At 54.9% G+C, this 25225-nt stretch overlaps 1 protein-coding gene across 11 annotated transcripts in view; it reads right to left on the reverse strand.

The window, feature by feature from the left end:
* Positions 1-6438: 6438 nt before the first annotated feature.
* HIVEP3 (HIVEP zinc finger 3) overlaps positions 6439-25225 on the reverse strand; it is a 523736-nt gene continuing 504949 nt past the window's right edge. For 10 of the 11 annotated variants that reach the window (XM_021921850.2, XM_031651430.1, XM_009206098.4 and 7 more), the window contains 4 exons: positions 24699-24874; positions 18357-18443; positions 12824-13758; positions 6439-11311 (listed from right to left, as the gene is read on the reverse strand). In XM_021921850.2, the coding sequence (XP_021777542.2) occupies positions 10496-11311; positions 12824-13758; positions 18357-18443; positions 24699-24874 (2014 nt within the window). In that variant the 3' untranslated portion in view covers positions 6439-10495. The remainder of the gene's footprint in view (positions 11312-12823; positions 13759-18356; positions 18444-24698; positions 24875-25225) is intronic. The other variant, XM_017960381.3, reaches the window with a different exon arrangement.

The raw sequence follows: 25225 nt of genomic DNA on the forward strand, positions 1-25225 counted from the left end.
TTCTAATAAACATGTGTAGCTGTTGCTCTGTGCTAGGCCCTGGTGTAAGTGCTTTGCACACAATGATGCATCTAATTCTCTCTAATGCCCTAGGAGGCCAGTACTATTATTATTAATTATTATTATACTATGTGTAAGATTTATATTATGTAATATGTAATAATTATTATTAATAGACTATTATTCTTATTTTAGAGATGAGAAACTGAGGCATAGTTAGGTAAAATAACTTGCCTGAAGTCCCACAGTTAATACCTGGCACAGCTGGGATTCCAGCCCATGCAGCTTGGCTCCAGGGTCTGAGGGCAGCCCCCAACACATGCCACTCTGACTGGCATCTCCTTGTGTGTGAGACAGACCCCGGCCTCACCCCCTTTCTGCTGGGTGGTCTCTACATGCAGGCCCAAGGAAGTTGAGGGCTGGGTGCACCAGCCTCTCCCCTCACAGATGGGGAAACTGAGGAAACTGTACTGGTATAGCACCTGGGCCTTCAAAGGTGACTCCCAGTGCCCAAGCGAACACTGACTTTGTCTGTTCCTCACTTGCTATGGGAGTTGAGACAAGTGCATGCCCAGTTCCCAGGAAGAGCAGGTAGGAAGGGAGTCCTAAGAGGAAGCAGGGCAGGCCTGGCAGCGGACACTGTGTGGGCAGGCCGGTGAAGGTGAGGCTGGGCCAGGGCTGAAGTCAAGGCTCCGGAGCCGGTTTTCCCAGGCTGTAGCTGAGTAATCCTGTGTCTATATTTATCTCCTTCTTTCCTGGGTGAGTAAACAGAGCCTGATGCCAACCAGGCCCGCCAACCCTCACCCCCCATGCCAGCACGTTTCCTTCACCTGTAGGGTGGCCCTGGAGAGCACCGCAGTCTTGGCCCTAACTTCGGCTTGGCCTATGTAGGACACACAAGGATGCTTGAACCCAGTGGCTTCTGTGAAGAATCTAATTGTCGGAGGTGGTCAGGGATTCTCCAGTCTGGGTCGCTGCAGACATGGGCAGTCATGGCCTGGGCAATGTCAGTGCATTGGAGGCCTGGGAAGAACCCTCTACTCTCAGCATTCAGGAACAAAGGGTCCTCTTATCTCAGATATGTCAGACATGCCTTTCATTCCTGCATTCACACGTTGCTGTAGACATTGGTCCCCCTTCCCTCCAGGATGGTAAATTCCAAGAGGAGGTCTGCGTGCCCAGAGGTCTAGAACACAGGCTGTAGAGTCAGACTGCTCTGAAGCTGGATCCTGGCACCCTGACCTTAAGCTAATAACCTCTTCATGACTCTAGTTCCCTGCTTGTTAAATGGGACCAATACTTCCTACCTTCCAGGGATCATATGAGTGTTAAGTTAGAGGCATTATGTGCTGACGGATGGGGTGGGCTGTGCTGGGGAGGGGCTGTCTGTCCCCACCTGCAGGCCACAGGGGACATATACACATGGCTCTCACAATAGGCACACACTAATGGACACCCCTACTTTTGAGAGGAACATGCAGTCTGAACCCAGGGTGGATTAAATGGGTTGGGACTTGATCCCTGGAAAGACCCCAGAAGGTGCAGGAGCCAGATACTAGCTTTGCTGAGAACCTCTTCAGAGGTGGAGGAGGCAGGCTAGGTGGTCACTGTCAAGAGATGATGCAGCCTGGACCAGGCCTAGGTGTCATCACCCTGGACCCCCACCAGGATCATCGTGGCTAGCTAGGCCCCTGCCCTGACTCTGGTCTCTGCCCTGGTGGTGCCACCTCCCTGACCTTGGAGCGGCCTGGGCCTGGTGCACGTGCATGGCAGCCCCATCTGCTCCCAGGCTGGATTAGGCAGAGTCCGAGGACGTGCTGGGCTGGCAGGCTCAGGGGCGGGGCAGGCGCTGGTGCTGGGGCTGCCGTATGCCAGCTCAGGCCTGGGCTGTGGCAAAGCCTTGTATGGCTCTGGCGGAGAGCTCAGCCGGCAGCACCCATTGGCTGGACTGGCACTCCCAGCTGGGGCTGCCCAGCCCCAAACCACGGGTAACTAGAGACGCCGGGAGCAGGTGGATTAGCGTGTCCGCCCACCCGCCCGCCTGCCCGCCCGCCCCAGGGCTGCTCTTTTCCTTTCCTAAAAAGGCAGAGCTGGGCAAGAGAGACGGGCAGTTGAACTCAGGCCTGGGGTAGAAGAGGGATGGGTGGGGTGGTGCAGGTGGCTTTGCTGAGGGATCAGGAATCATAGCCCTGACCTTGGGCCAAGCACTTCTCAGCTCTGGATGTCATCTGGAAGGGAAGCAGTAGGCAGTGGGGTCCCCCTGAAGTAGGCGATGCCTGGAAAGGACTGGGGAATATGCATGTTGGGGTTCCCCAGCCCCAACCCAGGTTCCAGGGCTGCTTAGTAGCAAAGAGGCCCAGATTCTCTTTCCATAGGAAGCTAACCACTTCCCAAATGTGGGGACCTGGTTTCAACTCCTGGGCCTGCCACTTACCATGATGTCCTTGGGAAGGCAGTGTCACCACTCTGGTACCCTGACCCTGGGCAAATAACTTCACTGTGACTCAATTTCCTTGCTTGTTAAATGGGGCTGAAACTTCCTACCTTCCTGCTATAGAATAGATGCTGAGGTTATAAGGCATCTCTTCCCAGGGTCTCCTGAGCAGTGCCCATGATGAATCCCAAGCAGCACAGCCCCGTCTGCACCCTCGTCACCTGCTCTGTGTCCTCCACCAGCTCTTCCTTCTTCTCTCCACTCATGCTCATCTCAGGCTGGCCCATCCTATCTACAGTGGCCTGTCCCCGCCGAGTCTCCAGGACAGAGTGTGGGCTCCAGGTTCTGAGCCCAGAGAGGACCCAGGCCTAAGGGTGAGGGTAGGATCCCGGAGTCCTGCAGCCCCAGCCCAGACCTGGACTGGGACCCAGACAAAGCCTGGTGAAGGCCCCAGCAGCAGACAGCAGTGGCCACCGCCCTCTGAGGCTGGGGTCAGGGGGACAGGTGAGTGGCCCTGCCACTTACCAGGGTGTAATCTTCGGCTCTCCCCTTCATCTGTAAATGGGAATGTGCACCCTGTCCTAGTCCACTCCAAATGGGAAAGTGCTTCATGAACCTTAGAGAGCAGCCTGGGAGGCCTGCTGGCCAGCGATGTGTGAATGACCGGCGGGCCTTGGGCCTGCTGGCAGACAGTGGAGGAAAGAATTCACAGGCACTTTTCATGCTCTCAGCTACTGGAATCTAGGCCCGGTGTCTGCTGGTCATTCCTTGCACCTGTGGCCTCAGGCACAGGGACCTAAAATGGCTACCAGATGGCCATACTAAGTCAGGAGGATGCTGGAGAGAAGCCCCAGCTGGACCCTGAGTGGTCACAGCTGGACAGTCTGAGATTCCGGGCTTCCCTGGAGCCCAAGTGTGAGACGGGAGGAGGCGGGAGGGCCTCAGGTTCCCTGAAGGACTACATGAGAGCCACACAAGGGTTTTCTAGTCCTCATACTGCCCCTACCTAGCTGTGCACCTTCGGCTGCTGGGGGCCCTTTGGAGCTTCTGTTTTCCTCTCTAAAACTGGGGACAGTAACTCTTATCTTGCTGGGTTGTTGTAGGGACTACAAATCAAGTTTGTAAAATGCTGGGCACTGGGCCTGGCACGTACTATGCTATTTTTCTTCTCCTTCTGGGGCTGTTGTGGGGGTCTACTTCCCCACTGGCCTAGACCGAGACATGCTCCCCGCATGATCCAAGGACGTGCTCCCCAGGCAGCTGCTCCAACGACGGCTCTTCATCCCATGATTCTAAAGCCAGCTGCCACGTTTGCTCCCAGGGCCTCTTCTGGACTGTTATTTTTTTCACTCGCTCACTGTAAAAATCCAGCACCTTTGAGGCTACCACTGTCAGGCCCTCCTCCCTCCCATCGCTGACATCTGCTCATCTCTTCTTCCAATTCTGAGATGTCCTAGCCTTGTATGATTATCATTAGGGCTGTTTCCAATTATTCTCATTTTCCTCCATTAGGCGTGAGCATGTGACTTTCTTTAGCCAGCAAAATATGCATGGAAGGGATAGTTGTTTCCACGTAGAAGCATTTACTTGCCAGTGGGAGGCCCCTAGTCCTGTGCTTGCCTCAGCCCCTGGGGTCATGGAAGCACAGGGAAGGAGCCTCTATCAGTCTAGATCTCTGACTAGGATAAGCATAATTCCCCTGCTGACCCACACTGAACGTATAGTGAGGGAAAGAAATACACGTCCCTTGCATTCAGCCGGAGTGTCTGGGTTGCTAGTTTCTGCCGCATAACAGAACCCGTCCTGACAGTTGCGCCCTGACTCACGGCCCGGATCTCCACTTAAGCCCTGCAATCTTCAGCGATGGCCTCACTTGCCACCTGCACAGCCCACTCGGCACCCTGGATGCTCATTTCCTGTCCTCTTCATCCCCAGTGGTGATCTCTTTCATCGCACCTCAGCCACCCACGCCTGTGGCTGACACAGTCTTCATCCAATGAGTTAAGACAGCTCACAACATTTTCTTGTTTTCATCCAAGTGGTCACTTGACCACTGGCCTTTCTCCTTATCAACCAGGCCTGCTTGTTCCTTTCTCAGCATGTGGGCTCAGTGGCTAGTGACCTCACCTCTTCACTTGCCAGTGACTCACCTCCAGTAACTCATTGTCCTTGTGTCCCGTGGCCTGGCTAACCCTGGGCCACCTTCCCCATGCCCACAGCCAGCGGCTGAGGACTGCTGGAAAAACCACACCACTGAGCAGACAGAAGGCAGCTGGCACGCGATGCTATGCAGGTGCCTTCCCTGTTTCCCTGGTGGCTTCCTCTTGCTCCCCTCAAAGGTCATTCACACCTATTCAGGTGTCTTTGATCTTTTCACCCTGCAGCTTCCTCAGGTGACTTCACTCTATTTCCCACATACAATCCACCCTCAAGAGTGTCCCCAACTTCCTGTCACCAAACAGATAGGCTGACTTCATCTGCACTTCCTCCCTACCCTTCTTTTGGGCCATAGTGGGAGAGGAGTCTACATCTGGCTTCTCGTCTCCTCACCAGCCCATCACACACTCGGCTTCCCTTCCCTGCACCCCACGCTCCCCCACAACTGCCCCTGCTCTCCCCTGTCTCTAGCCCAGGCCCCTAGAAGGTGTCTGTGTCTGCTACCTCCACTTCCCCACCTTGTCCTCACTCTTCAACCACCACCATCCACTGCCACCATTTATTCATTCAACATTCAGCAGCATCTATGAAGGACCCACTAGGCACCAGGAATTGTACTAGTCCAGCTTTCCCAAAAGCCAGCAACAATTAATCCTCTGATTGCTTTGAACGAACAGACCCTCTTAGGCTCTTAGCACTAAACTTCTGGATGGCGTTTACCCTGAGAATTCCCCTTGATCGTCCATCAGTCAATCTATCCTCTCCTTCTCATGGCTCCCTTCGTCCTCCCGACCCTTAGGACTTTTCCAGGAAAGGTCCCCTGGGTGATGCAGACTCACTCTGGATTAGCACCGTCATTCTCTTCCACCACAGCCGTGATGGCTACTGTGATTGAGTAACTGATGATGGCCTCCCCTGCTAGAATGTGAGCTCCTCGTGGTGGATCTGTGTCTGTCTTGCTCGCTGTTGTATCAATGACTGCCTCTCATTGGCACTCGGCAAATCGTTGCTCAATACAAAAGGTGGGGACTCCATATCTTTTCCACCCTTGTAACCCCAGAACCCTGTGCAAAGCCTGCTCAGAAACAAATTGTTGAAGGCTTACTATGTTCCAGGCTCTGTTAGCCAGCCATCCTGTATATGCCATCTCACTTAATCCCCACACCAGCCCTTATAGATATGGATCATGCCCCTCCACTTTACAGATTAGGAAACAGAGGCACAGAGAGGTTAGGTGAGTTGCCCAAGGTCTCACAGGCAGTAAGTGCTGTGCTTCTCCCACTGCCAACACTCAAGAACCAATTCACTATTCATCTTGTAGTGAGGTGAATGGGGGCCCTCCCCGAAAGTTAAGTTTATGTCCTAATGCCTGGAATCTGTGAATGTGGCCTTGTGGAGGCAGGGACGGGAGTGATGAGTGTATAATCCAGGGAAAGACAAGCATTGTCTGCAGCTACCAGACGCTAGGAGGGGCATAGAATTGATTCTCCTTCAGAGCCTCCAGGAGGAATCAACTTTGCCAACACCTTGACTTTGGAGTTAAGGCTTCCAGAACTGTAAAAGAATAACTTTCTGTTGTTTAAAGCCACCTAGTTTGTAGTGATTTGTCACTGCAGACTAGGGAACAAATACAGGCCCCAAACCAGATGGTGCTATATCTGGCGCTTCCTCGAGAGGCCTTTCCAGGGTCTGCAAGAGAGTCCTAGGCTGTGTGACTGCAGCCTAGTCACCTCCACTCTCTTGACCTGATTGCTCTGAAGCAAAATGAGCACTTGGGATGCTAAGTGTCCTTCCAACTCTGACATCGTGGAACCCTCTAGAAAAACCATGAGCCAGGCAAGCAGGGCTATGTTGGGATTTTCAAATTTATTCCAACATGCTAATTTTTTTTTTAAAAAATATCCTCAGGCTGAACACTCAGCCAGAGCTGTAATAAAGGCAATTATTATACTTGTAAAAACTTCTCATTCACAGTACAGATGTAATTTACAACAAAGGTCACACACATCAATACTGAGCATTTTTTCTTTTGTACGTCAGACTCTGTGCTTTAGACCTGCGTGGATTTTTTGTTTTTTTGTTTTTTTCTTTTTTTCTTTTGCACTGATATATACCATATCAACATTGCAAGATGCAAGTGTGGAAACTGGAGTTTAAATAAAATTACAGGCAAGACCACCCCATCCCAGTGCGGTTGCTGTACATATCTACAGTACAATTTTTGGAATGTATTGCCATTTAAGAACATAGAAACTTTCTACAGACAATTTCACGTACAGAATACATACACCTTTTAGAAAAAAAGGCAAATATTTATCTTACAGATAGCGTTGTATTTTACATTTGCCTGCACATTTCCTTTTTCTGTTTCTTTTCTTTCTTTCTTTTTTTACATACTAGATTTAGTAAAGTGACCGTAAGTGCCGAAGCGGTTTTCTAATGGAAAGCAGACTGGATTCACAACACAGAAGCAGAATTGGTGGAATAGGCTTTCGGGAACTTTCTTTCCCTGGTCACACGGCAGATCGGTCCCCAAGGACAGGTGCTCAGCCAGGACTTTTGCTTTAAGAAGGATTTGTCTGGAGAAAAGACTAGAGAGAAATCCAGCTCAGATGTATTGCTCATTCCTCTTCAGAAGGACTGGGTGGGAATGGAGCAGGGGCTAGAGGAATCTGGAAGCTAATTCTTTTAGGCTTTTTCCAACAGGGGGAAGCAGAGGGACTTCTGGGTCTGGAAGTTGGAGCTTATGGAGGCGACAGTGCAGGCAGCTGGCTGCTGTCAGGCTCCTGGAGGGTCGCGAGGCTTGAGGCCAGAGTGAGAGCCATAGATGCGGGCAGGAGCAGAGAGGAGTGGGGTTACTATCCAGGATGGCACTGAGATTGCCAAGGGTGAAGAGCATCGTGGAGCGCAGGCCTGGGGGGCAAGGACTCACCAACTGAAGGCAAGGTTTGGCTCTGAAACCTCGACCAGTTGGTTCCTCCCCTACTGCCCACACCTAAGGACCAGGGCTAGTCTGTACCGAGGAATGGCCACCCCGCGCATTTCAAAAGAGCACGCAGCAGGCATCTGTGCCAAGTCAGCCACTGCCTCCTCTGCTGCTTCCCTCAACAGGTACAATAACATCACAGGCAAACAGGAAGCTTGGAAGTGACTGGGAGCAGGGCAGAAGGCCCAGGGGAGGGCGTGCATGGGGCAAGCGTCTTTCTCCAGATCATGAAGGTGTACCTGTGGGCCGGAGGCTCTGTGCGCAGAGGACTGGGACTAGAGTCCGGAGGAGGGGGTTAGAGCTGTGCCCAGTGACATACACCCAGGCTGGTGGCATTGGTTGTGTCCCTCTGGGCACAGCATCAATGTGGAGGCAGCCCTTTGGTGAGATTCTATTTGTGCATTTCCCCCCATCATTTAGAAATAGTCTCCAGTGACTCCTGGCCCCTGTGGCTTCTCTGCCTGAGCCTGACGGGCCCGGTGACTGCCGGGCCTCTGCCCTGCCGGCTGCGCTGTTCATTGCTAGGCTGCCCAGGGAGGAAACCTTGGGTGGGTAGGCTGTTTGAGTACAGGGAGAAAAATGCCCACGAGAGCTGGAAGGCAGAGTGGGGTGGAGTGGTGTGGGGCCCCCCACCAATGTCAGGGGCTAGTCCACCAGAGCCCCCAGTCTGCTGCATTGTAGGTCTGGGGCAGAAAGAGCCTGCCCAGGGAGATTTTTAACCTGGGCTGAAGCAAAGGCCTTTATGCAGCTCCCAGACCTCAGCCCTTGAAGATTCCAATCCGTGGGCAGTCCCATGGGTCAGGGCTGAAAGGCAAGGGTGGGAAAAGCCCTGGCCTCCTGGGACTCGGAGGAGTCACTTTCTCCCAGGCCACTGTCCAGCAATATGGACGGTGTGGTCCAGGCTGGGCTTGCTGCTGCTTTGGGGAGGATGAGAGCCCTCATCTCTGAGGGAAGCAGTCAGGAGCTGCTGGCTAATCTTGACTCCCCAGGACCCTGGAACACAGTGGACCCCCAGGGAGGCCCTGCCTTTCGTCTCATTTTTGTTTTAGCTCTGAGTGAGGCAAAGGAGAATGAATGAACAAGGTGGTCTGGCTGCAGGCTGGACTGTGGCTGGTTTGTCTGTCTAGTAGGGACCAGGCCGGGGAAAGGCCACGAATTGGAAGAGGCAAGTACGGCCCCGCACAGGGAACTCACAGAAGGGTCTTAATCCTCCCCACCTACTGTGTCCTGTACCCAAACAGCTTCAACAGCTCAAGAGCCCTGGGGCGGGCACTTGATTCATACAGCCTGGCTGAGGACTGGGGACTGGCCAGAGAGGTCCCTGCTCTTTATAGGGTGGCATCAAACCCAGCCTTCATGGGCCACGACCATAGTCCCTGTGCTGCCCTCCTTTGTAGAAAGTAAAGAAAACCAGTTCTGGAACACTGGGGAAAAACTCACCTCTCCCAGTTGGGGCAAACACACTACAGTTCAAGTTCCATAGTTCAATTTGGGATTTAAATTTCTGGTCCTATTATTTTTCTTACAAAGTAGAGTTTTGCCCCAGGAAATGCAGGGCAGCTTCTTGAAGGTAGAGAGGGGGGTAAGGAAGAGGCACTGGCTTGCACTGATTGCTTTGGAGAATTCCAATGACTTAGGACAATTCAAAAATCCTCTAGGTCACGAGAATCTGTGGTGGCTGGGCAAAGTATCAAACACCATCCTCTCTCTCTCTTTTTAAAAAAGAGGTGTAAGACAGCAAACAGGCCCGGGCCATATCCACCAGCCACAGTTCTGGGTATTTCCTTGGGGTCGTGGAGACAGGGACGGTGTGGGGCAGGGAGAGGGGGTGGTCCCGAAACAGTTCTCTGCAAACTCCTGTGGTGGAGCACTGGAAAAACCCAGCCATGAGTGGAACAGGGTCCTTTGTACCCCAGGGTGAAACAGAACCCAAAACCCAGTCTCAGGAATGACCCCTAAGGCTTGGGCCCTGCCACTTCCGCCTTTGTGGGTAGTTTTAGAACAGAGGAGGCAACAGAAGAGTGAGGCCTTGGTCAGGGGCTTGGGAGCCAGGGACGGACAGTCAGGGCTCCTTCCCCAGCCCAGGGGGCCAGGGTGGGGTGCAGAAGGGAGGTGTTGGGAGTGGGGGTGCGTGGGTGGGGTGGCCTGCCCACCTGGGGAGTGCCAGGATGGGCCTATGACTCAGACTACCAGAGTATCCAAGGGCCCTTGGGGAGCCAACCCTCCTCCTTCTACCTGCACCTATTATTTTGCATTGAAATCCTAGGAAAAGTATAATTTTATTTTCTTGCAAAAAAAAAAAAAAAAAAAAAGGAAAAGATTATTTTTTTCTGGGCCTGCCTGCTGGGGCCTGGGTGGGGGTCACCTGCCTCTGTTTGCGCCCCTGTGCCTGGGGACACTGACCTTTCTGCTGGCAGAGAGGGGTGGCCACGAGCTGGGCAGCGGGTAAAGTGGCAATAAACAGGAACCTTGATCGCATCTGTACACAGGAGTGCTTCCTTTTACATTTAATTCTATATTGTTTGAGGTTTCCTTTTCCTTTCTCCCTCAGTGCACCCCTTCCCCTCTGCCAGCCTCTGGGGTGGGTGGCTGCCAACCGCAGCGGGGAGGGTCAGGAGGCTCCACCATCAGCCTTTCCCCAAAAGCATAAACTATTCACAGCCTCAGACCTCTCACGGGTTGTTGTTGTTTTTTTTTAAATGTATGTATGTGATTTGTTTTGTTTCTTCTTAAGCAACAAAAGGCGTAGAAAAAGGCACAGGTAACTGCATACATGGGAAGGTACAACAGATGGGGCCGTGAGAGCTCCTGGACGGAGGGACAGATGGGGCTGAGGGAGTGGGATGATTCAAGGAAAGTGGCTGGAAACGTCTGTTGCTGGATACTGGAAGCCAGATGCTGAAGCAGTTGGAGAGAGGCTAAGCGTTGCGGGGGCCCCTGTCCTCAGGCTGATGTGGAGGTGCCCTGGGCTCCCCACTTCCTGAGGGCTTGGGGGAGTCCTGCCTGGTCCTGGGTTCCCCAGAGAGATTCCTCCTCCGGGCTGGGAAGCGGGCAGAGGCCTCCGCCAGGCAGCCCACGGAGCTGCTGCGGTCCAGCGGCGGGGTGGCAGAGGCCTCGGGGTTGGTCGGTGCACGCGGGAACTCCAAGCGGGGGCTCCAGGACTGCGCTGCCCGGCGTCCCTGGGGTGGCCGGGGCAAGGTGTCGGGTGGGGTGCAGGGGCTGTGCGTGGGTGTGGGCTCGGCAGGTGCCTCGGTCCCACGGGGTGTCCAGTCAGGAGGCCTGCCCGGGCCTCTGCCGGTCCTCTGCCTTTCCTTGGGGTAGTCCCTGCCCTCCAGCTCTGAGGAGAGTGTGAATTTGGAGACCTTAGCCACGGGCGACACGGAGGCTGATGAGCTCTCAGTGGGACTCCAGCGGCCTCGCTCCTGGGCCTCCCGGGCCCCTGTCAGGTCGCTGCCACCCCCGGAGAAGCCACTGACCCAGGCTGTGGTGGGCCCTGGCAGCAGGGTGGGGTGGGCTCCTGGCCGGGCCTGCACCATCTGGATTCCACCGATGGGAATCAAGGGACACGGGGCACGGGTCAAGTGCTGGGAGTGCAGGGGCAGGTGGCTGAAGATGTTCTCCTCTGTCCGGGCCGGGATGTGGCCGTGGAAGTCATGGAGGGCGGAGAATGGTCGGGAGGAGAGAGGATGAGCAGGGCTGGGTGAGCAGGAGGGACTTCGGGACTCGGCCTTCTGCTGGGGTCAGAAAACAAGACAAGGTAAGGTGAAGGTTACGTGCTGGGCACATGGGGAGCTGAGGCCTGGAAGTGGGAAGGGGACTTGCCCAAGATCACAGAGCGAGTCCAGAGTCCCGGCTGAGCTGAACCCAGAACCAAGCTCCTGACTCCCTGCCCATGATGCTGAGCCTGCTGCCATCTCTGGAATGGGCCATCTCCAGCTCGACAGTGACCATGAGTATGCTCAGGCCCCATGGTCTCCATGCCTCTGGCCAGCATATCTGTCTTCAAAGGAGGGGATACTTGAGCAACGTGGGGCCCTGTCGTCACCCATGAACCTGGCCTCTATGTGGGTCTGCTGCCTCTCCTGTTCCTAAATGGTCTTCACCCAGCTTCACCCTTGGACATGAGTTCCCACCTGCAGTTCTTGACCTTCTGCCACCCCCAGGAATTTGAATGTGACCCCAAAATTAAAAATCAAGGATTCCTAGATCAGTGTTTCTCCAGGAGTGACAGGGCTCGGTCATGGCAACATGGAGACAGAGAAGGTGTCGGAAGGTGGTCAGCTGACGATGGTGCTGTCAGTTGAGGGGTCATGGCAGCTGAGGGGACAGGGATGGTGACTGTGCTGACGGGGTGGCAGCCGTGGTGTGTTGGTGCAATGGTGACAGTGGTGGTGCTGCCCATGGGGACAGTGCTGATGATCCACAGGGTGTCTCTGAGGGCACTGGTGACAGTGATATTGGAGATGGTGATGGTTTTGGTTAAGTTCTGCCATCTGCTCAAAGAACACAGGCAGATGGGGATGGGGTGGGGGTGGGAAACTGCATGAGTATTTACACCCACATCCAAGGCTACACCCCTTGCAAGTGACATGATAGCGTTTGGATATTTGTCCCTGCCCAAATCTCGTGTTGAATTGTAATCCCCAGTGTTGGAGGTGGGGCCTGGCGGGAGGTGTTTGGGTCATGGGGACTGATACTGTCCTCCAGATAGTGAGTAAGTTCTCATGAGATCTGGCATTTTGAGTGTGTGGCACCTTTCCCCCAGCTCTTTCTCTTGCTTCCACTCTGCCATGTGAGATGCCTGTTCCTGCTTCGCCTTCTGCCATGAGTAAAAGCTGCTTGAGGCCTCCCCAGAAACCGAGCAGATGCTGGCACCACGCTTCCTGTACAGCCTGAAGAACTGGGAGCCTATTCGACCTCTTTTCATTATAAATTACCCAGTCTCAGGAATTTGTTTACAGCAATGCAAGAACGGACTAATACGTGGTAGAACCCAGATCCCATGAACTCCAGAGTCCATGCTCTGTGCTTCTGAGGCTAAAATAAAGTTTAATTAGCCAGCTGATTCAGGGCACCCAGCATAGTGCATGGCACAGTAGGTGCCTAATAAATGTTTGCTAAATTATTAATAACTACTGAGCTGGCAGAGCTGTTTAGTTCCAGGTGTGATACCCAGGAGGGTGTGAACTTGCAACCCCCGCACCCACAGGGGAGAAGCGGCCCAGTCCCCAGGGGCAGGAACTCACCCACGGGGAGGCGCAGGTCTCTGGGCTTCTGCTGAGGAGCTTGTGAGGTAGAGGAGCGGGTGGGAAGAGAACCCGCGGGGCCAGCCCCAAGCCTGGGCCATGCTCCCCCGCTGAAGGGCTGCCCGGCCCAGCTAAGGCCCACTTCCCTGGCAGCGCTGACCGTGGTGGTGACTCGGCCTGACCCGGAGACCATCTCCTGGTGGGCGAGTATCTGGGGAGGCCTGGGTCGGTGGCACCCTCGAGTTTGGAGAGCACATGTGCTCGAGGGGGCAGTTCTCTTCCCAGGGGGCGGAGGGTGAGAGGAGACAGCTGAAGTCTTGGAGACCCACAAGGGAGAGGGTCCATACCCCTTCCTGGGTCCACGTGCAGGCCAGGCGGGCTCGGGGCTGAGGCCTGTGGTTCTCGGGCCGGGGAGCATCGCTGGGGAGATGAGTCGTTTTTGGTTAGTGAGTGTTTGCGGGCTATTGGTGGACGGCTGCCTGCTTCTTTGCTTGGGGACCATGGTCTTCTCGGGGACACAGGCTTGGAGCTCAAGGCTGAGCCTGTGTCTTTCTCCACAGAGCCCAGAGGGGCCGGTCCCAGCCGGGGGAGGCCCAGCGTACTCTGGCTGGACATGGAGCAGCTGCTGGCTGTCAGGCGCTCAGCTTCTGAGACGGAGCTGCCTCGTGTAGCCTGGGTGCCAGAGGCGGGGGCATCTGGGGGCTGAGGGCCCGGGATGGGTGAGGAGTCTGCCCGCAGTGCATGTGGTGGGCCAGGCGGGGGCACCTCTGAGGATGGTCTGGACAGCTCGTCCTGGCTCTCCTCCTCATCCTCATCCTCATCTTCGTCCAGGTCTGAGTCTGAGTCCGAGTCCTCCAGGTCCGAAAACTGGTGCTCCTCTACAGCCTCTGAGCCCTCTCGTCCTTCCGAGTCCTGGAACAGGTCGTCACTGGTTCCTGAGGGCAAACACAGAAGACCCAAAGTCACGGTTGGGCCTTGGCCCCGCTGCCCTCATGGCTGCTCCTCTCTGAGCCCCAGTTTCCTTGCCTGCTGACTGGGCAAAATAGCTATGGCAAGGGCACAAGATTGTGGGGACAACCACGAAACGTAACAGATATGGGAGCGCTTTGTAAATAACAACAGTGAACAATAATTCCTTTATGCCTAGAATGTGCAACGTTCAGTTCTGAGAGCTTTAGGTAAATTTATTCATTTAGACCTCAAAGAATCCTATGAAGCTGGTACTGTTCTCATCTTCATGTTACAGATGAGGAAACTGAGGTAAGAGAGAGTAATTAACTTGCCCATGGAAGACAATAGTAGGGCTAGGATTGAGCCACAGCAAAGAAGACAGTCTTTGTTTGTTTCATTAGCATCTCAGTGCTGGCTTCGCCACGGGCAAGTTACCCCACCTTGCTCTGCTTGGTCTCCCCCTTTGTCGAATGAATGTGATGGTCTCACCTCACCAGGTTTTCTAGGAGGAGTAAAAGGAAGACCTGGCACATATCGAGGGCTTAAAAATAATTATAGCTGCCATATTAACACATTAATGATGAACTCTACTATTCCAGGACAGAGCAGTCACACTGGCTGGTCCAGCAGCACAGAGCCATCCGTGGTCAGTGTAAACACACATCTGCCATGGTGACCAGGCTCCTGGTGGCTGTCACAATGGCATCTGGCAGGTGGTGGCCTCTGGCCTCTGTGGACGGCTTGACTAAGCTGGCCTCAGGCTGCAGAGCAGATCCCCATCCCAGCCATGCTCTTATCTGAGGAGCCACTGCCCTTTTGAAGTCCAGGCTGCCTCTAGCCTCAGGGCCCTCCCATTGTCTGCCAGCCCCAGCTCCACTCCATAGTTTTTGACCTACATCCGGCTGAATGCCCACTTTTGTCCACTTTGGACATCTGACTGCTGCATGTTGAGAGACTTGGAAGCAATTGTTCACAAGAGTAAACAAACAACAAAACTGTGATACTTGTTTCAGATATTGTTGGACATTTAGGTCACTTGCACTCCTTAAACAGACTACAAGAATAATAACAGAATTATTGAATAGAGTATAAAAGTGGGGGTTAGGACCCTGAAACACTAGCCTCCTGGTCTGATTCCTCTGGGATGGCCCCAACCAGCTGGGTCACCTCTAACATGTCAGGAGTCTAGTTTGGGCATCTCTGAAATGGACAGCAATCCCGATGCTGGGGAGAACTCTGCTAACATCTGGCCTCCTCACTGGCCCATCGCTAGACCATCGGAACCTGTTTCTGGTCTGCACAATGAGGCTGCTGACAGGTGGGCTGAGCCAGCCAGCCAGCCCCATCACTCACACGTGTCAGTACTGCACCCACCACTGACCAGGAGGGCTGGCACAGAAGCTGACTCAGGCCGCTGGGGCAGCCAGGCTTTGGCTCTCCACCATGTCCAGCTGCCCCGAGGCCAGAAAGCCCGGAACTAGCACTTCCAAGTCACTCAATATGCAGCAGTCAGATGTCCAAAGTGGACAAAAGTGGGCATTCAGCCGGATGTAGGTCAAAGGGAGGGCCCTGAGGCTAGAGGCAGGGTGATGAGATCAGAGGAGGAATGAAGGATTAGGATGAGAGCAGGGCTGGGGATGGGGGTGAACTTTGCAGTTATGCCCCAGGCATTTACTTTCCTTGCCTAGGACTTTGGCAGGGGCCTACTTCATCACCCGTTCACCTGGCCCTGCCCCTTATTTACATACAGCAAAATCCAGGCACAGATGACTCCGTGAGAGCTGGTGGCTGAGTCAGAACTAAGGTTTACAGCCCTTGCATTGTTACGCTGACAGTTTAAAAATGATGTGCTGCACTAAGAAGCAGGGAGTGGTCGGGTTTGAATCTCAGCACCACCACTTCCTTGCTGTGTGACATTGGATGCTTTACTTTCTCTGTGTCTAGTTTCCTCATCTGTAAACTGGGTAGCGATAAAAGCACTCTAGGAAGTTGTTGAGAGGACTGTGAGGGTCTGGCACACAGTAAGTACCCAATAAACTTCAGCTCCTGTCATCCCTGTCCCCCCAGTCTCAGCAGGCAGGTAGCTGGGGTGGGATTGTCAGCATTTTACAGACGAAGGTCACAGGGGTAGTGTTAGGAGTGAAGGAGAGTCAGGACCAGCGTCTCCTGATGTCCAGCAGGGAGGGCTCATAAAGACCCTCTTTACTAATGTGGAAGTTGAGACCCAGTGGCGATAATGGCCCGTCCTGGGCACTCAGTGCATGAATGCTGGAAGCCAAGAGTCCCCTGCCCAGCTCGAGGCTGGCCGGGCCCTCCACATCTGCGTTCCTGCAAGGCACTGGGGAATGCCTCTGTCTGGGCGGCCCCTTCCCAGGGCCCTTGCTGGAGCGGCCCCGCCCCTGCTGGGATCCAGGCCAACGCTCCACAAATGAGTGTGCTTGAGCGCGCGGCGGGCGCCGCTGGGAGAGGCCACGCGGTGGCGCTGGCGCCCAGCCTGGCCAGCACCGTGGGCAGGGACCGGGCGCCTCGCTCCTTCCAGGCAGTCCTCCCACGCGCCACCTCGCGTTCCACAGACACGAACTCATGCCGCTCCCCCCTGCATCTGTCTGGTCGCGGGAAGTGGAAACTCTATCCTTCAGTCTCTTGGGCCGTAAACCTTGGAGTCCTCCTTGGCTCCTTTTCGTCCTCCCCCCTCCCTTCTGCCCCATATGGGGTCAGCTGAGCCTGTGGGCTCTCCCTCCAGAGCCCACCCAGAATCCCGCCGCTTTTCCACCTCCTGAGCACATCCGGCCTCCCCGCGCCCCCAGCACAGGCCAGAGGACGCCCTGCCTCTCTCCTCTGCTCCAGGGCACCCCCGGTGCCCTTCAGCCCTCAGGCTCCAGGTCTCTCTGAACCGGCTGCCACCGCGCCCAGCGGGCTCCAGCACTAGGGAACCCCGCACCTGATGCTCCCTCTGTAGGAGAGCTCCTCCCTGACCCCACGTGGCTCCTGACTCCGGTTCCTTCCGGTGGGGGTTCTCTGCTCACAACCCTCTGTCTAGCACAGCAGCCCTCCCCACGGGCCCCAGCCTTCACTTGGCTCTTCTGCTTTCTCTTTGGCTTCACAGGCAAGGCCCTTGCTCTACTCCCCCTTCGTTCCTTGCCCAGCTCCCCTGCCATGCCGACTGCCTGAGGACAGGAGCTGTTTTATTTACTGCGGAACCTCCAGCACCCCGAACAGAGCCAGGCACAGAGACTGTGCCCAGTAATTACTTCTGGAATGAATGCATGGATTTCGTCCTGAGAAAAGTGGCTCTGAGCATCCTCCTTCGCTCCACTGGGAAAATGAGGCTGGGGCGGGGCAGGGACCTCAGGGGAGGGCTCTGGCTTAGGCTCAGGCTCCCCTGGTTCAGCCCACCAGGCAGTGGAGTGGCATGCAGCCAGGGTTTTTGTGTGACCTTGGGCTATTTTTACCTGTCTGAGCTTTGACTTCCCTGACTTAACATGCGTGACACAAGTTTCTGCCACCTGTTTTAAGGACTCAATGAGACAATATGTGTATATGGCCCAGTGTATCCTTGTCAAGCACCGCGAACCCACATTCTAGCTTTGGGGTGAACAGCCCCAAGTTCACTGTGTTCTGCTCTATAAAAATGACGTATTCCACCTAAAAGGAAATATGACTTAACTCTTTTTTGTAAGACCACAAATATTCCCCAAATTGGAAAAACAAAAATGGAACAAGACACACAGTGTGTGCATACACACTCCTCTCTGTCACACTCTAAGTCCTGGGGCTGATTTCAGGGAATCAGTATGCTTCCTGCTTTGCTTGGTGCTGGAGAAATGGCTCTAGCCTCCTCCTGTTGAAGGGACTGCCGTCCAACACCAAAGCCCTTCTGGCCACCTGTCTGACTGCTAAGGTCTGGCAGTGCCCAGCCAGACCCACTGGCTTCGAATCCTCTGCCCTGTCTTCTCAGAGACTGACTCTAAGATGCCTCCTGGGGATTGACCACCATGGCCGGGGTATGTACGGGGATGGGGCTGGGAGGTGACAAGCAGCTGTCAGGTCTGCTTTGGGCTTTCGTGAAACTCTCCTAGCTCCAAAAGGCCCATGTGTCAGGCCCATGCCGGAGTGTGTAGGCAGGAGTGTGGGTGTGGAGCTTTGGAGAGTATGTGTCCCACAGTGTCACTGTGAGGAGTTGCTGGGATAATTCAGGGCATGCATTTAGAACCTGCCCGACACATAGTGGGCACTCAACGTTGACTGTGAGTTCTCTTGTGTGCATTTATTCAGTAAACATTCACTGAGCACCCATGGGTGCCAGGCGCTCCACCTGCATGACAGATGGTAATGCACGATAGCTAGGGCTGCACAGCATATCCTATCAGCATGTGGGAAGGCGGCCCGATCATTCAGGGAATTTAACCTTTGTCTCTGAGAGTTGGGAGAAATGAAGGTGAAGACATGGGAGGGAGAGAGGGGATGAGGGGGAATGGAGCAAAGCAGACAGAAAGAAAGCACGGAAGGCAAAGAGTTAAGGTGGAGGAGGACGGGGAAGGCGGACGAGGGGAAAGGGATGGAGGAGGTTGGCAATTGTTACCTTCTTCGGCTTCCAGCTCCTCCAGCACCCCTGTCTCTTGGCACTTTTTGCTGTGGGCCTTCGACTTCATGTGCTTAGTCAGATTCCCTAGAAAGAAATGAGAATACTTAGGCTCTGCTGTGGGGCAGGAGGCCAGGGCAGGCCCAGGACTCACGGAGGTAGCACCTGGCCGGCAGGCCGTGGTTTCCAGGTCAGTCAAGGCCCTGCCAGCTGCAGGGGCTGGGCAGGAGCTGGGGCATCCCTCTGCCCTGGTGCTCAGGCCAAGACGTGTAGCCACAGCTGCTGTTAGGGCAGTGCACAGGAGCTAGGGGGGGGGGGGGGGGGGGCGGGGGCCGTGAGGGGACAGAGAGTATAATGAGGAAGTGAGATGCTGGTTAAAAAACAAACAAAAAAAGAAATTAAAAGACAACTCAAGTGCAATAGGTTTCTTTTTCTTTTTCTTTTTTGCTTCTGATTTAAGTCTGGCCCTAGTAGCTGGTGACGCTCATCAGGCAGCACTATTGGCCATCTCAAGTGTGGGATGACGTGGGAGGCTCCCATTGACCGGCGTGATGGGTGAGGACTAAGCATGCCCTTCTGGCTGAGGATAGTTCTAGGGCAGCCCACAGGGCAGAATTCTAGTGTAGGTAGAGAAACCAGGGCAAATTCAATATTACGCATGGCGAGAGGGCAGAAGGTGAGAGTAGGGAAGTCTACTGGCCAGAGATTCAGGAGCCACAAGGCTGGGGGCCCAAGCTTGGTTTCCACAGAGAAGTCCCATTTCTGGGCCTTCAGTTTCCCCAGGCCAATCTACAGTGCAGACACAGGACCAGGGTGGTCAGGGAAGGCCCGGGCAAGGCCTCTGTCCTGCTCCATGCCTACAAAGCCCTCAGAGGGGAGGCTGGCTTTGCCCCAAGTTGTAGGTCCAGCCCACAAGCTGCAGAGCAGAGACAGCAGCTCTGTGGAATCAGGGAGCAGTAACAACAGCTTCAGTTCCCCAGCAGGTGTGCAACATTTCACAGGCCACACAGCTTGGTGGACAGGAGGGTTCTAGGAAGGACAGGCAGAGCATCCCAGCCTGCCCCAGAAGAACACAGGCCAGATGCCTCAGGATATTGCTTTGGGCCCAGCAGCTACTCCCAAACTATGATGTGCTCACTGTTGCCCTGGGGATGGCTGTATTTCCATATGGTCATTAACATCATAAGTGCCCTGAATCAGGTATTCTGTCCCATTAGTCTAATTAATTGGTAAGTTTGAATGGATGGATGGAGGAGAGAAGAATGGAAAGAGGTAAGCCTCCTGGAGTGGATGAATAGAGTGATTGGTGGGTGGATAGATAAAGTGGATAAAGGAAATATAAAGAGAATGAAGAACAGGAAGAGGATAGACAGAGGGATGGAACTCTAGATGAGCAGATAAGGAGATGAATAGGCAGACAGAGGATAGGTGAGTAGATGAAAATAAATGGAAGGATAGATGGAGAATGGGTCAATAAACAGGTGGGATGATGGAGAGCTGGATGGGAGGATGGAGACATGGATGAATGGAAGAATGGCTGGTTGGATGGATGAATGGACACATGCACTTTTACATGCATAGGAGTACAGATAGGAGGATGAAAGAGTGGGAAGTTGGATGGGTGGGAGGACAAATGGGAGAATGGTAGGAACAGATAGGATGAGAAGATAAATGAACAGGAAAACTATTAGATGAGATGGATGGATAGGTGACCAGGGAGAGGGCCCACAGATGAACAAAAGAGTGCTTCTTAATCATTCCTGGAATTAGAAGAAATCTTTAGGGTTTTGCTAAGAGGTTAATGGGGGAACCTTAAGCTGGGATTCCCAGAGGTGTTCAAGTCAAGGGCACCAGGGATGGGAGGGGAGTTGCTTCCTTTCCTCGTTCTTCACCTTGGTCCTGGTTCATGACTCTATCCTTCCTAATTTGGGTCTTCCTCCTATAACCGGAAATAAACCTGCATGTTCTACTCCTGGCAATAGTGGGAGCAAAGCCATAATTCCAGAGTCATCTTGTAGCCAGAGGGTCCTCAGAGGTCCCTGTCCAACCTAGTGGACTTCTGCCCTCACTGTCATGAGAAGGCAAAGCCAGAGTAGGACAGTCAAGAGGTGGGAAAAGGCAGCTGGGGTCTTCCATGGATCAGAGATATCCACTGTCCTAAGGTCCTGGATCCGGGCCCACCCTACCCTGACTACCCCAGACCACAGAGCACAGCAGACACTGCTCATTCTGGCTATTACCTCATTTGTCGCACCTGTTCTGCCTGGAAGGTTTAGGTCTCTAATGAACCAAGCTAGATGCTGGGCACACAATGGGTGTACAATAGCCACGTATGGGAAATGCCCTTCTCATCGCAGGAGGAAAATGTTGGAAGGAACTTCAAAGTCCATGTAATTGAACCCCCACCAGGCTGAGATTCTCCCTGCTTCTGATCTAACTCTGGGTCCAGGTGCTGATGGCACCATTAGACAAGATCACTGGCTGTCTCGGATGCTGGCAGGGCTGCTTGAGCCAACACAGCGAATCAGGTGGCCCGTAGCCACAGTGCTGTTGGTGCCGAGTTCCATTTAGACTCAGGTCTCAAGACTCTGGGGGCCTTTCCCACTCCATGTGGAGGCAGAGTGGAACCTAGATGGAACCTGGCAGCCTTGGGTTTGACTGTGGGCTCTGCAGCTTGCTAGCTGCGGGCTCCTGGGCAAGTTCCTTAACCTTCTGAACCCCGGTTTCTGCAACTGTGAAGTAATACCTACCTCGTGGGGATGCGGGAGGACTTGATGAGGTGACACATGTAGAGTGGCAGCAGAGTGTGCCTGGCAGAGAGCAGACCCCTGTCCCCATGCCAGTCACTCTATTGAGCAGCCGGGGGCTCTGCCACGCACCATGCTGGGTGTGGAGGAAGAGATGCTAAGATGATGCTTATGGTGAAATGGTTTTACCTTTCTCAGGAGAAGGCACCAGGGAGCCCCCAAAGGGCTGTCTCTCCTCTGCCCCCAACCCCGGGGGTGCAGGGAGGAGTCAGGATCGGAGGTGACTTTGCAGGTCCAGGAGTGGACACTGGATGGGCAGCCCTGAGTGCTGTCTGGGTCCCTCTGTGACTTCCCTCTCCAGGTCCGTCTCCTCCTCTGTGAAAGGGGAAGGTGGGGCACATGGCTGCAGGTGCAGCCTGAACACCACTTCCCTGTTGAGGGCCAGGGCCTCGGCTTGTCAGGCAGAGCCACAGTTTCTCAGTCATTCCAGACCCCACCAAAGCCTAACAGGCCTGGAATGAAGAGCAAAGGCAAATGAGAGGGAAGGCGATGGGTGGGCGAGAGGCGGAACCTCCGATAAAAGGGCATCCACCACCAACCCTGCCTGCCTCATTTGGCTTTGACCAACCCATCTGTCCCTGCCTCTGCCGGCCTGGCAGACCTGAGGCCATCTCTGTCCCCCGAGGCGATCGGTGCAAGGGCCTGGACATGGCACAGCCATCCGCCGGCCTCTGGGAACCATCTGAGAAGAGGAAATGGGACCCCCCAGCCGCCAGAGGGCCACCCACAGGCCTCCCCAGCCCCACCTACTGACGCGTTCCTTAGCCAGTTTCCAGAGGCCTGAGCTGCTGCCACGACGTCTGACACAAGAGACGAGACACACACGGCAGACAGAGACAGACAGGAAGGCAGGAGGGGCTCCCCAGGCCCTGGGGTAGCCGGGTGGTAGGGCCAGGAGGGCCGCCTGGGGCAGGCCTGGAGGTGGCCTGATGGGGAGGCGCACAGCCCCGGAGAGAAGGGGCCGGTGTTGTCTGAGCTGATGGCTTACGGGGCCCAGCACTCCACAAAGACACCTGGCCCCAGAAACAGACAGGAGCTCCAGCGTCCTGCTCTCCCTTCACCCCCATACTGCAGAGAGAGCTGACAGGGAGCCTTCCCTGCTTCGATTGCCACCATCCCAACCTGGCCTTCCCTCTGTTAGTCAAACAGTTTCAGATTCCACCATTTCCCATCTGCTCCCTGTATTGGTTCTGGAAGGTTCTAGTCTTCTAGAAGCCCCTGTGAACAGTTGAGGAAGAGCTCAGGGCACTGCCTGATCACTGGTTGAGAGCACGGCCTCATGGGCCTGGCCTTTGGGACAGCCTTCCCTCGGGGGATGCTCTATACCCCTGGAAATGTGGAGGGCCTACAGCCCCTCTGTTCAGATTATGTACTCTGGACCCTCCAAGGCCCTCCAGGGCCCCGGCTCTGTGCTGGCTCAGCGAGGCCCAGGAAGGGACTGCAGACAGGTTCAGTGTGGCTTCCAATGAAGGCATCTCCTAGAAAGTAGGGGCTCTTGCTAGGGACCCAAGGCAAAGGGAATCGAGTGGGCCCCCTGCAGGAAACTGCTTGGGCTGGAAACTTCCAGTCTCTTGCGGCAGAGTGATGGTTTCCTGAGGCGATGGGCAGCCCAGGCTGCGTGTGGAGCACAGGTGTGCTCTGCATGGCCCTGGGCTGGGAGCTCTCAGGGCTCCTCAGGCTGAGGACAGTGTGGTCCCCTGGACACAGGCCATTCCAAGTGCAGCTTTTTGCCACCCACCCCCGGGAAGGGAGAAAACTAACTGCTCAGAGAAAGGAAGATGACGGGGTGATGCCCTGAAGCTCGGGTCCCGTGTTCTAGTTGCAGCTCCAGCATCAACAGCTATTCTGTTTTCTGGGATCACTTTCTTCACCTTCAAGGGGACTTGGGTGAGAAGTATTCTGCTTTTAGAGTTGAAGACCGTCCACTGAATTGTCAGTCAGTTATCTCCATCTTACTCTTCCATAAAATCTCAACTGGCTGCAGAAGGCCAGAGGAAGTGCGGTTGGAGGACATGTCAGGGACAGCCCATGTCCAGGGCGACGCATGCTGGGCAGGGCTCCAGGGATGGAAGACACTTTCGAAGCACCCATGGGGTGGGTGGGGAGTCCTGGGCCTATCTGCCCTCTCTGGGCAACCTTTGGGACGTTGTTTATGAGACACTAAGAGAGAAGAGGATCAGGGAAAGGCAGTGGGAGGGCAGGCACCTCTGTTTAAACCAAAACCTTAGCAGGAAAATTCGAGCTCAACTTGCAGATGATGGTGAGGGGACAGAGCAGGGCAGGGGTTCAGTTAATGGTGTCAGGAGACCAGAAACGGGAACACAGTCAGAGAAGAGGCCACTGTCCCAGGGGATGTGATAAACTGGCGCCTGACTTGGTTTAGAGAGAACGGAAGGGGCCAGGCAGCAAGAGCACGGAGGAAGTGAAGAAGGGTAGGGACCCTGCTGGGCCCCCTCCAGAGCAGCGGCCCAGCCTCGCTCGCTGGGAGCAACTTTGCCAACAGAAGAAAGGTCAACAGGTGGCACAGCTGAAGGATGCCCTTGAGTTTCACCCCCTGAGAAACCGCGGGGCTCCCAGAAGCCCCCAACTTGCTCAAAGGAGAAGACAGGACCCTGATGTTCAAACCCTGACCCAGGAATCTATAAAGCTCAAGAGGCTGAAGACACCAGGGTGCCGAGAGCCCTGGGTCTCCCTCCAAGGCACTTCAGTCTGCAATGAGCAAGCTGCCAGGACCTTCCCTGCCTATCCTGCAGGAGGAGAGTGCGATCCAAGAATCCCATGGACTCAGCTCCTTCGTCCACACCAGGGGCCTGGCCTGGGCGGCTGTGGCAGGCCAGGCCATGCCCATCACCCATCGCAGCTCTCTGGGATGCACGCCTTTCACAGCAGGCCCCTCCTTTCACCGGTGACTGCCAGAGCCTATCCTGACCCTGATGTGGGGTGTGGCTGGGGCAGGGGTGACAGGGCTGCCAGTCTGGGAGTGGGGGACCGGCCCTGTGCTGAGACGTGCAGAGAAGCTGGGTGGAGCAGGGACAGGGTGGGAGTGGAGAGGTGGGTGGAGGTCGGTGCACTCTGGCATGAGAAGTGAGCATGCGAGTGTGTTAAGCAGCTGGGAGTGGAATGGATTTCCAAATGCAAGAGTGGCAGTGACGAGCATGGATGCTGGAGTGCCTCAGATCAGTGGATAAACGGCTCAGGAGACATGCAGAAGGGAGGGGAGATGAGAGAAGATGCAAAACCAGGAACGGTGAGCAAGAGTGCTGCATCAGGCTGGGCAGGCCAGGGCCGGGCAGCCACAGGTGGAGGGGCTGTGTGTGTGTTCCAGGAGGATGGCTGGGGGCAGCCATGGGGAGCCACAGGCCAGTCTGGAGCCAGCTGCTCTGCCACTGGGCACCAAGCTGGGTGGGAATCCAGGAAATGGAGCTGCTCCAGGCCCCCTGCAAAGAGGTCTGGGCACCTGAACTCTGTGCTGGGACTCCCAGAGGGGAGCTCCCTGCAGCGGGCAGGGGCAGTGCCCCAGCTGACTCTCTCTTACCTTTGGTTTTAAAAGCAAAGTGACAGTGCTTGCACACATAGGGCCGGACGTCAGTGTGGGTGCGGATGTGTTTCTTCAGCATGCTGGGCTTCTTGCAGCGAATTCCACACTCCTCACAAACATATTTCCCTCGGCCGCGGCCTCGCACATATACATACTCTTCGTTTGATTTGTACCTATGAGCAACAGGCGTCATAGTAAAGGGAAAAAAAAGGAGAAGAGGCAGATTCCCACCTCAGAAGATGCACGCGCTTCCTAGCTTCATCCAGCCCATTACAGACGCAAGGAATGGAGGTCACGGAACCAGAGAGGACCATGGTAGTGGGAGGAACTGAGTCACTCTGGGGATCCACCATGGACCCCTGCACCCCTCCCCCTCAGACGGGGGGAGGTGCACTACTCTTCCTCCCCCAGAAGCAGCAGACACTGGTGCGTCCCACCGAGAGGATGTGGAGCTGCAGGGTGCCAGACAGCCTCCTTGGCAGAGCCAGCCCAGCTTCAGCTTCACCCACAAAGAACAGCCACCG

The sequence above is a fragment of the Papio anubis genome, chromosome 1 (assembly GCF_008728515.1).
Source record: "Papio anubis isolate 15944 chromosome 1, Panubis1.0, whole genome shotgun sequence".
NCBI classification, from domain to species: domain Eukaryota; kingdom Metazoa; phylum Chordata; class Mammalia; order Primates; family Cercopithecidae; genus Papio; species Papio anubis.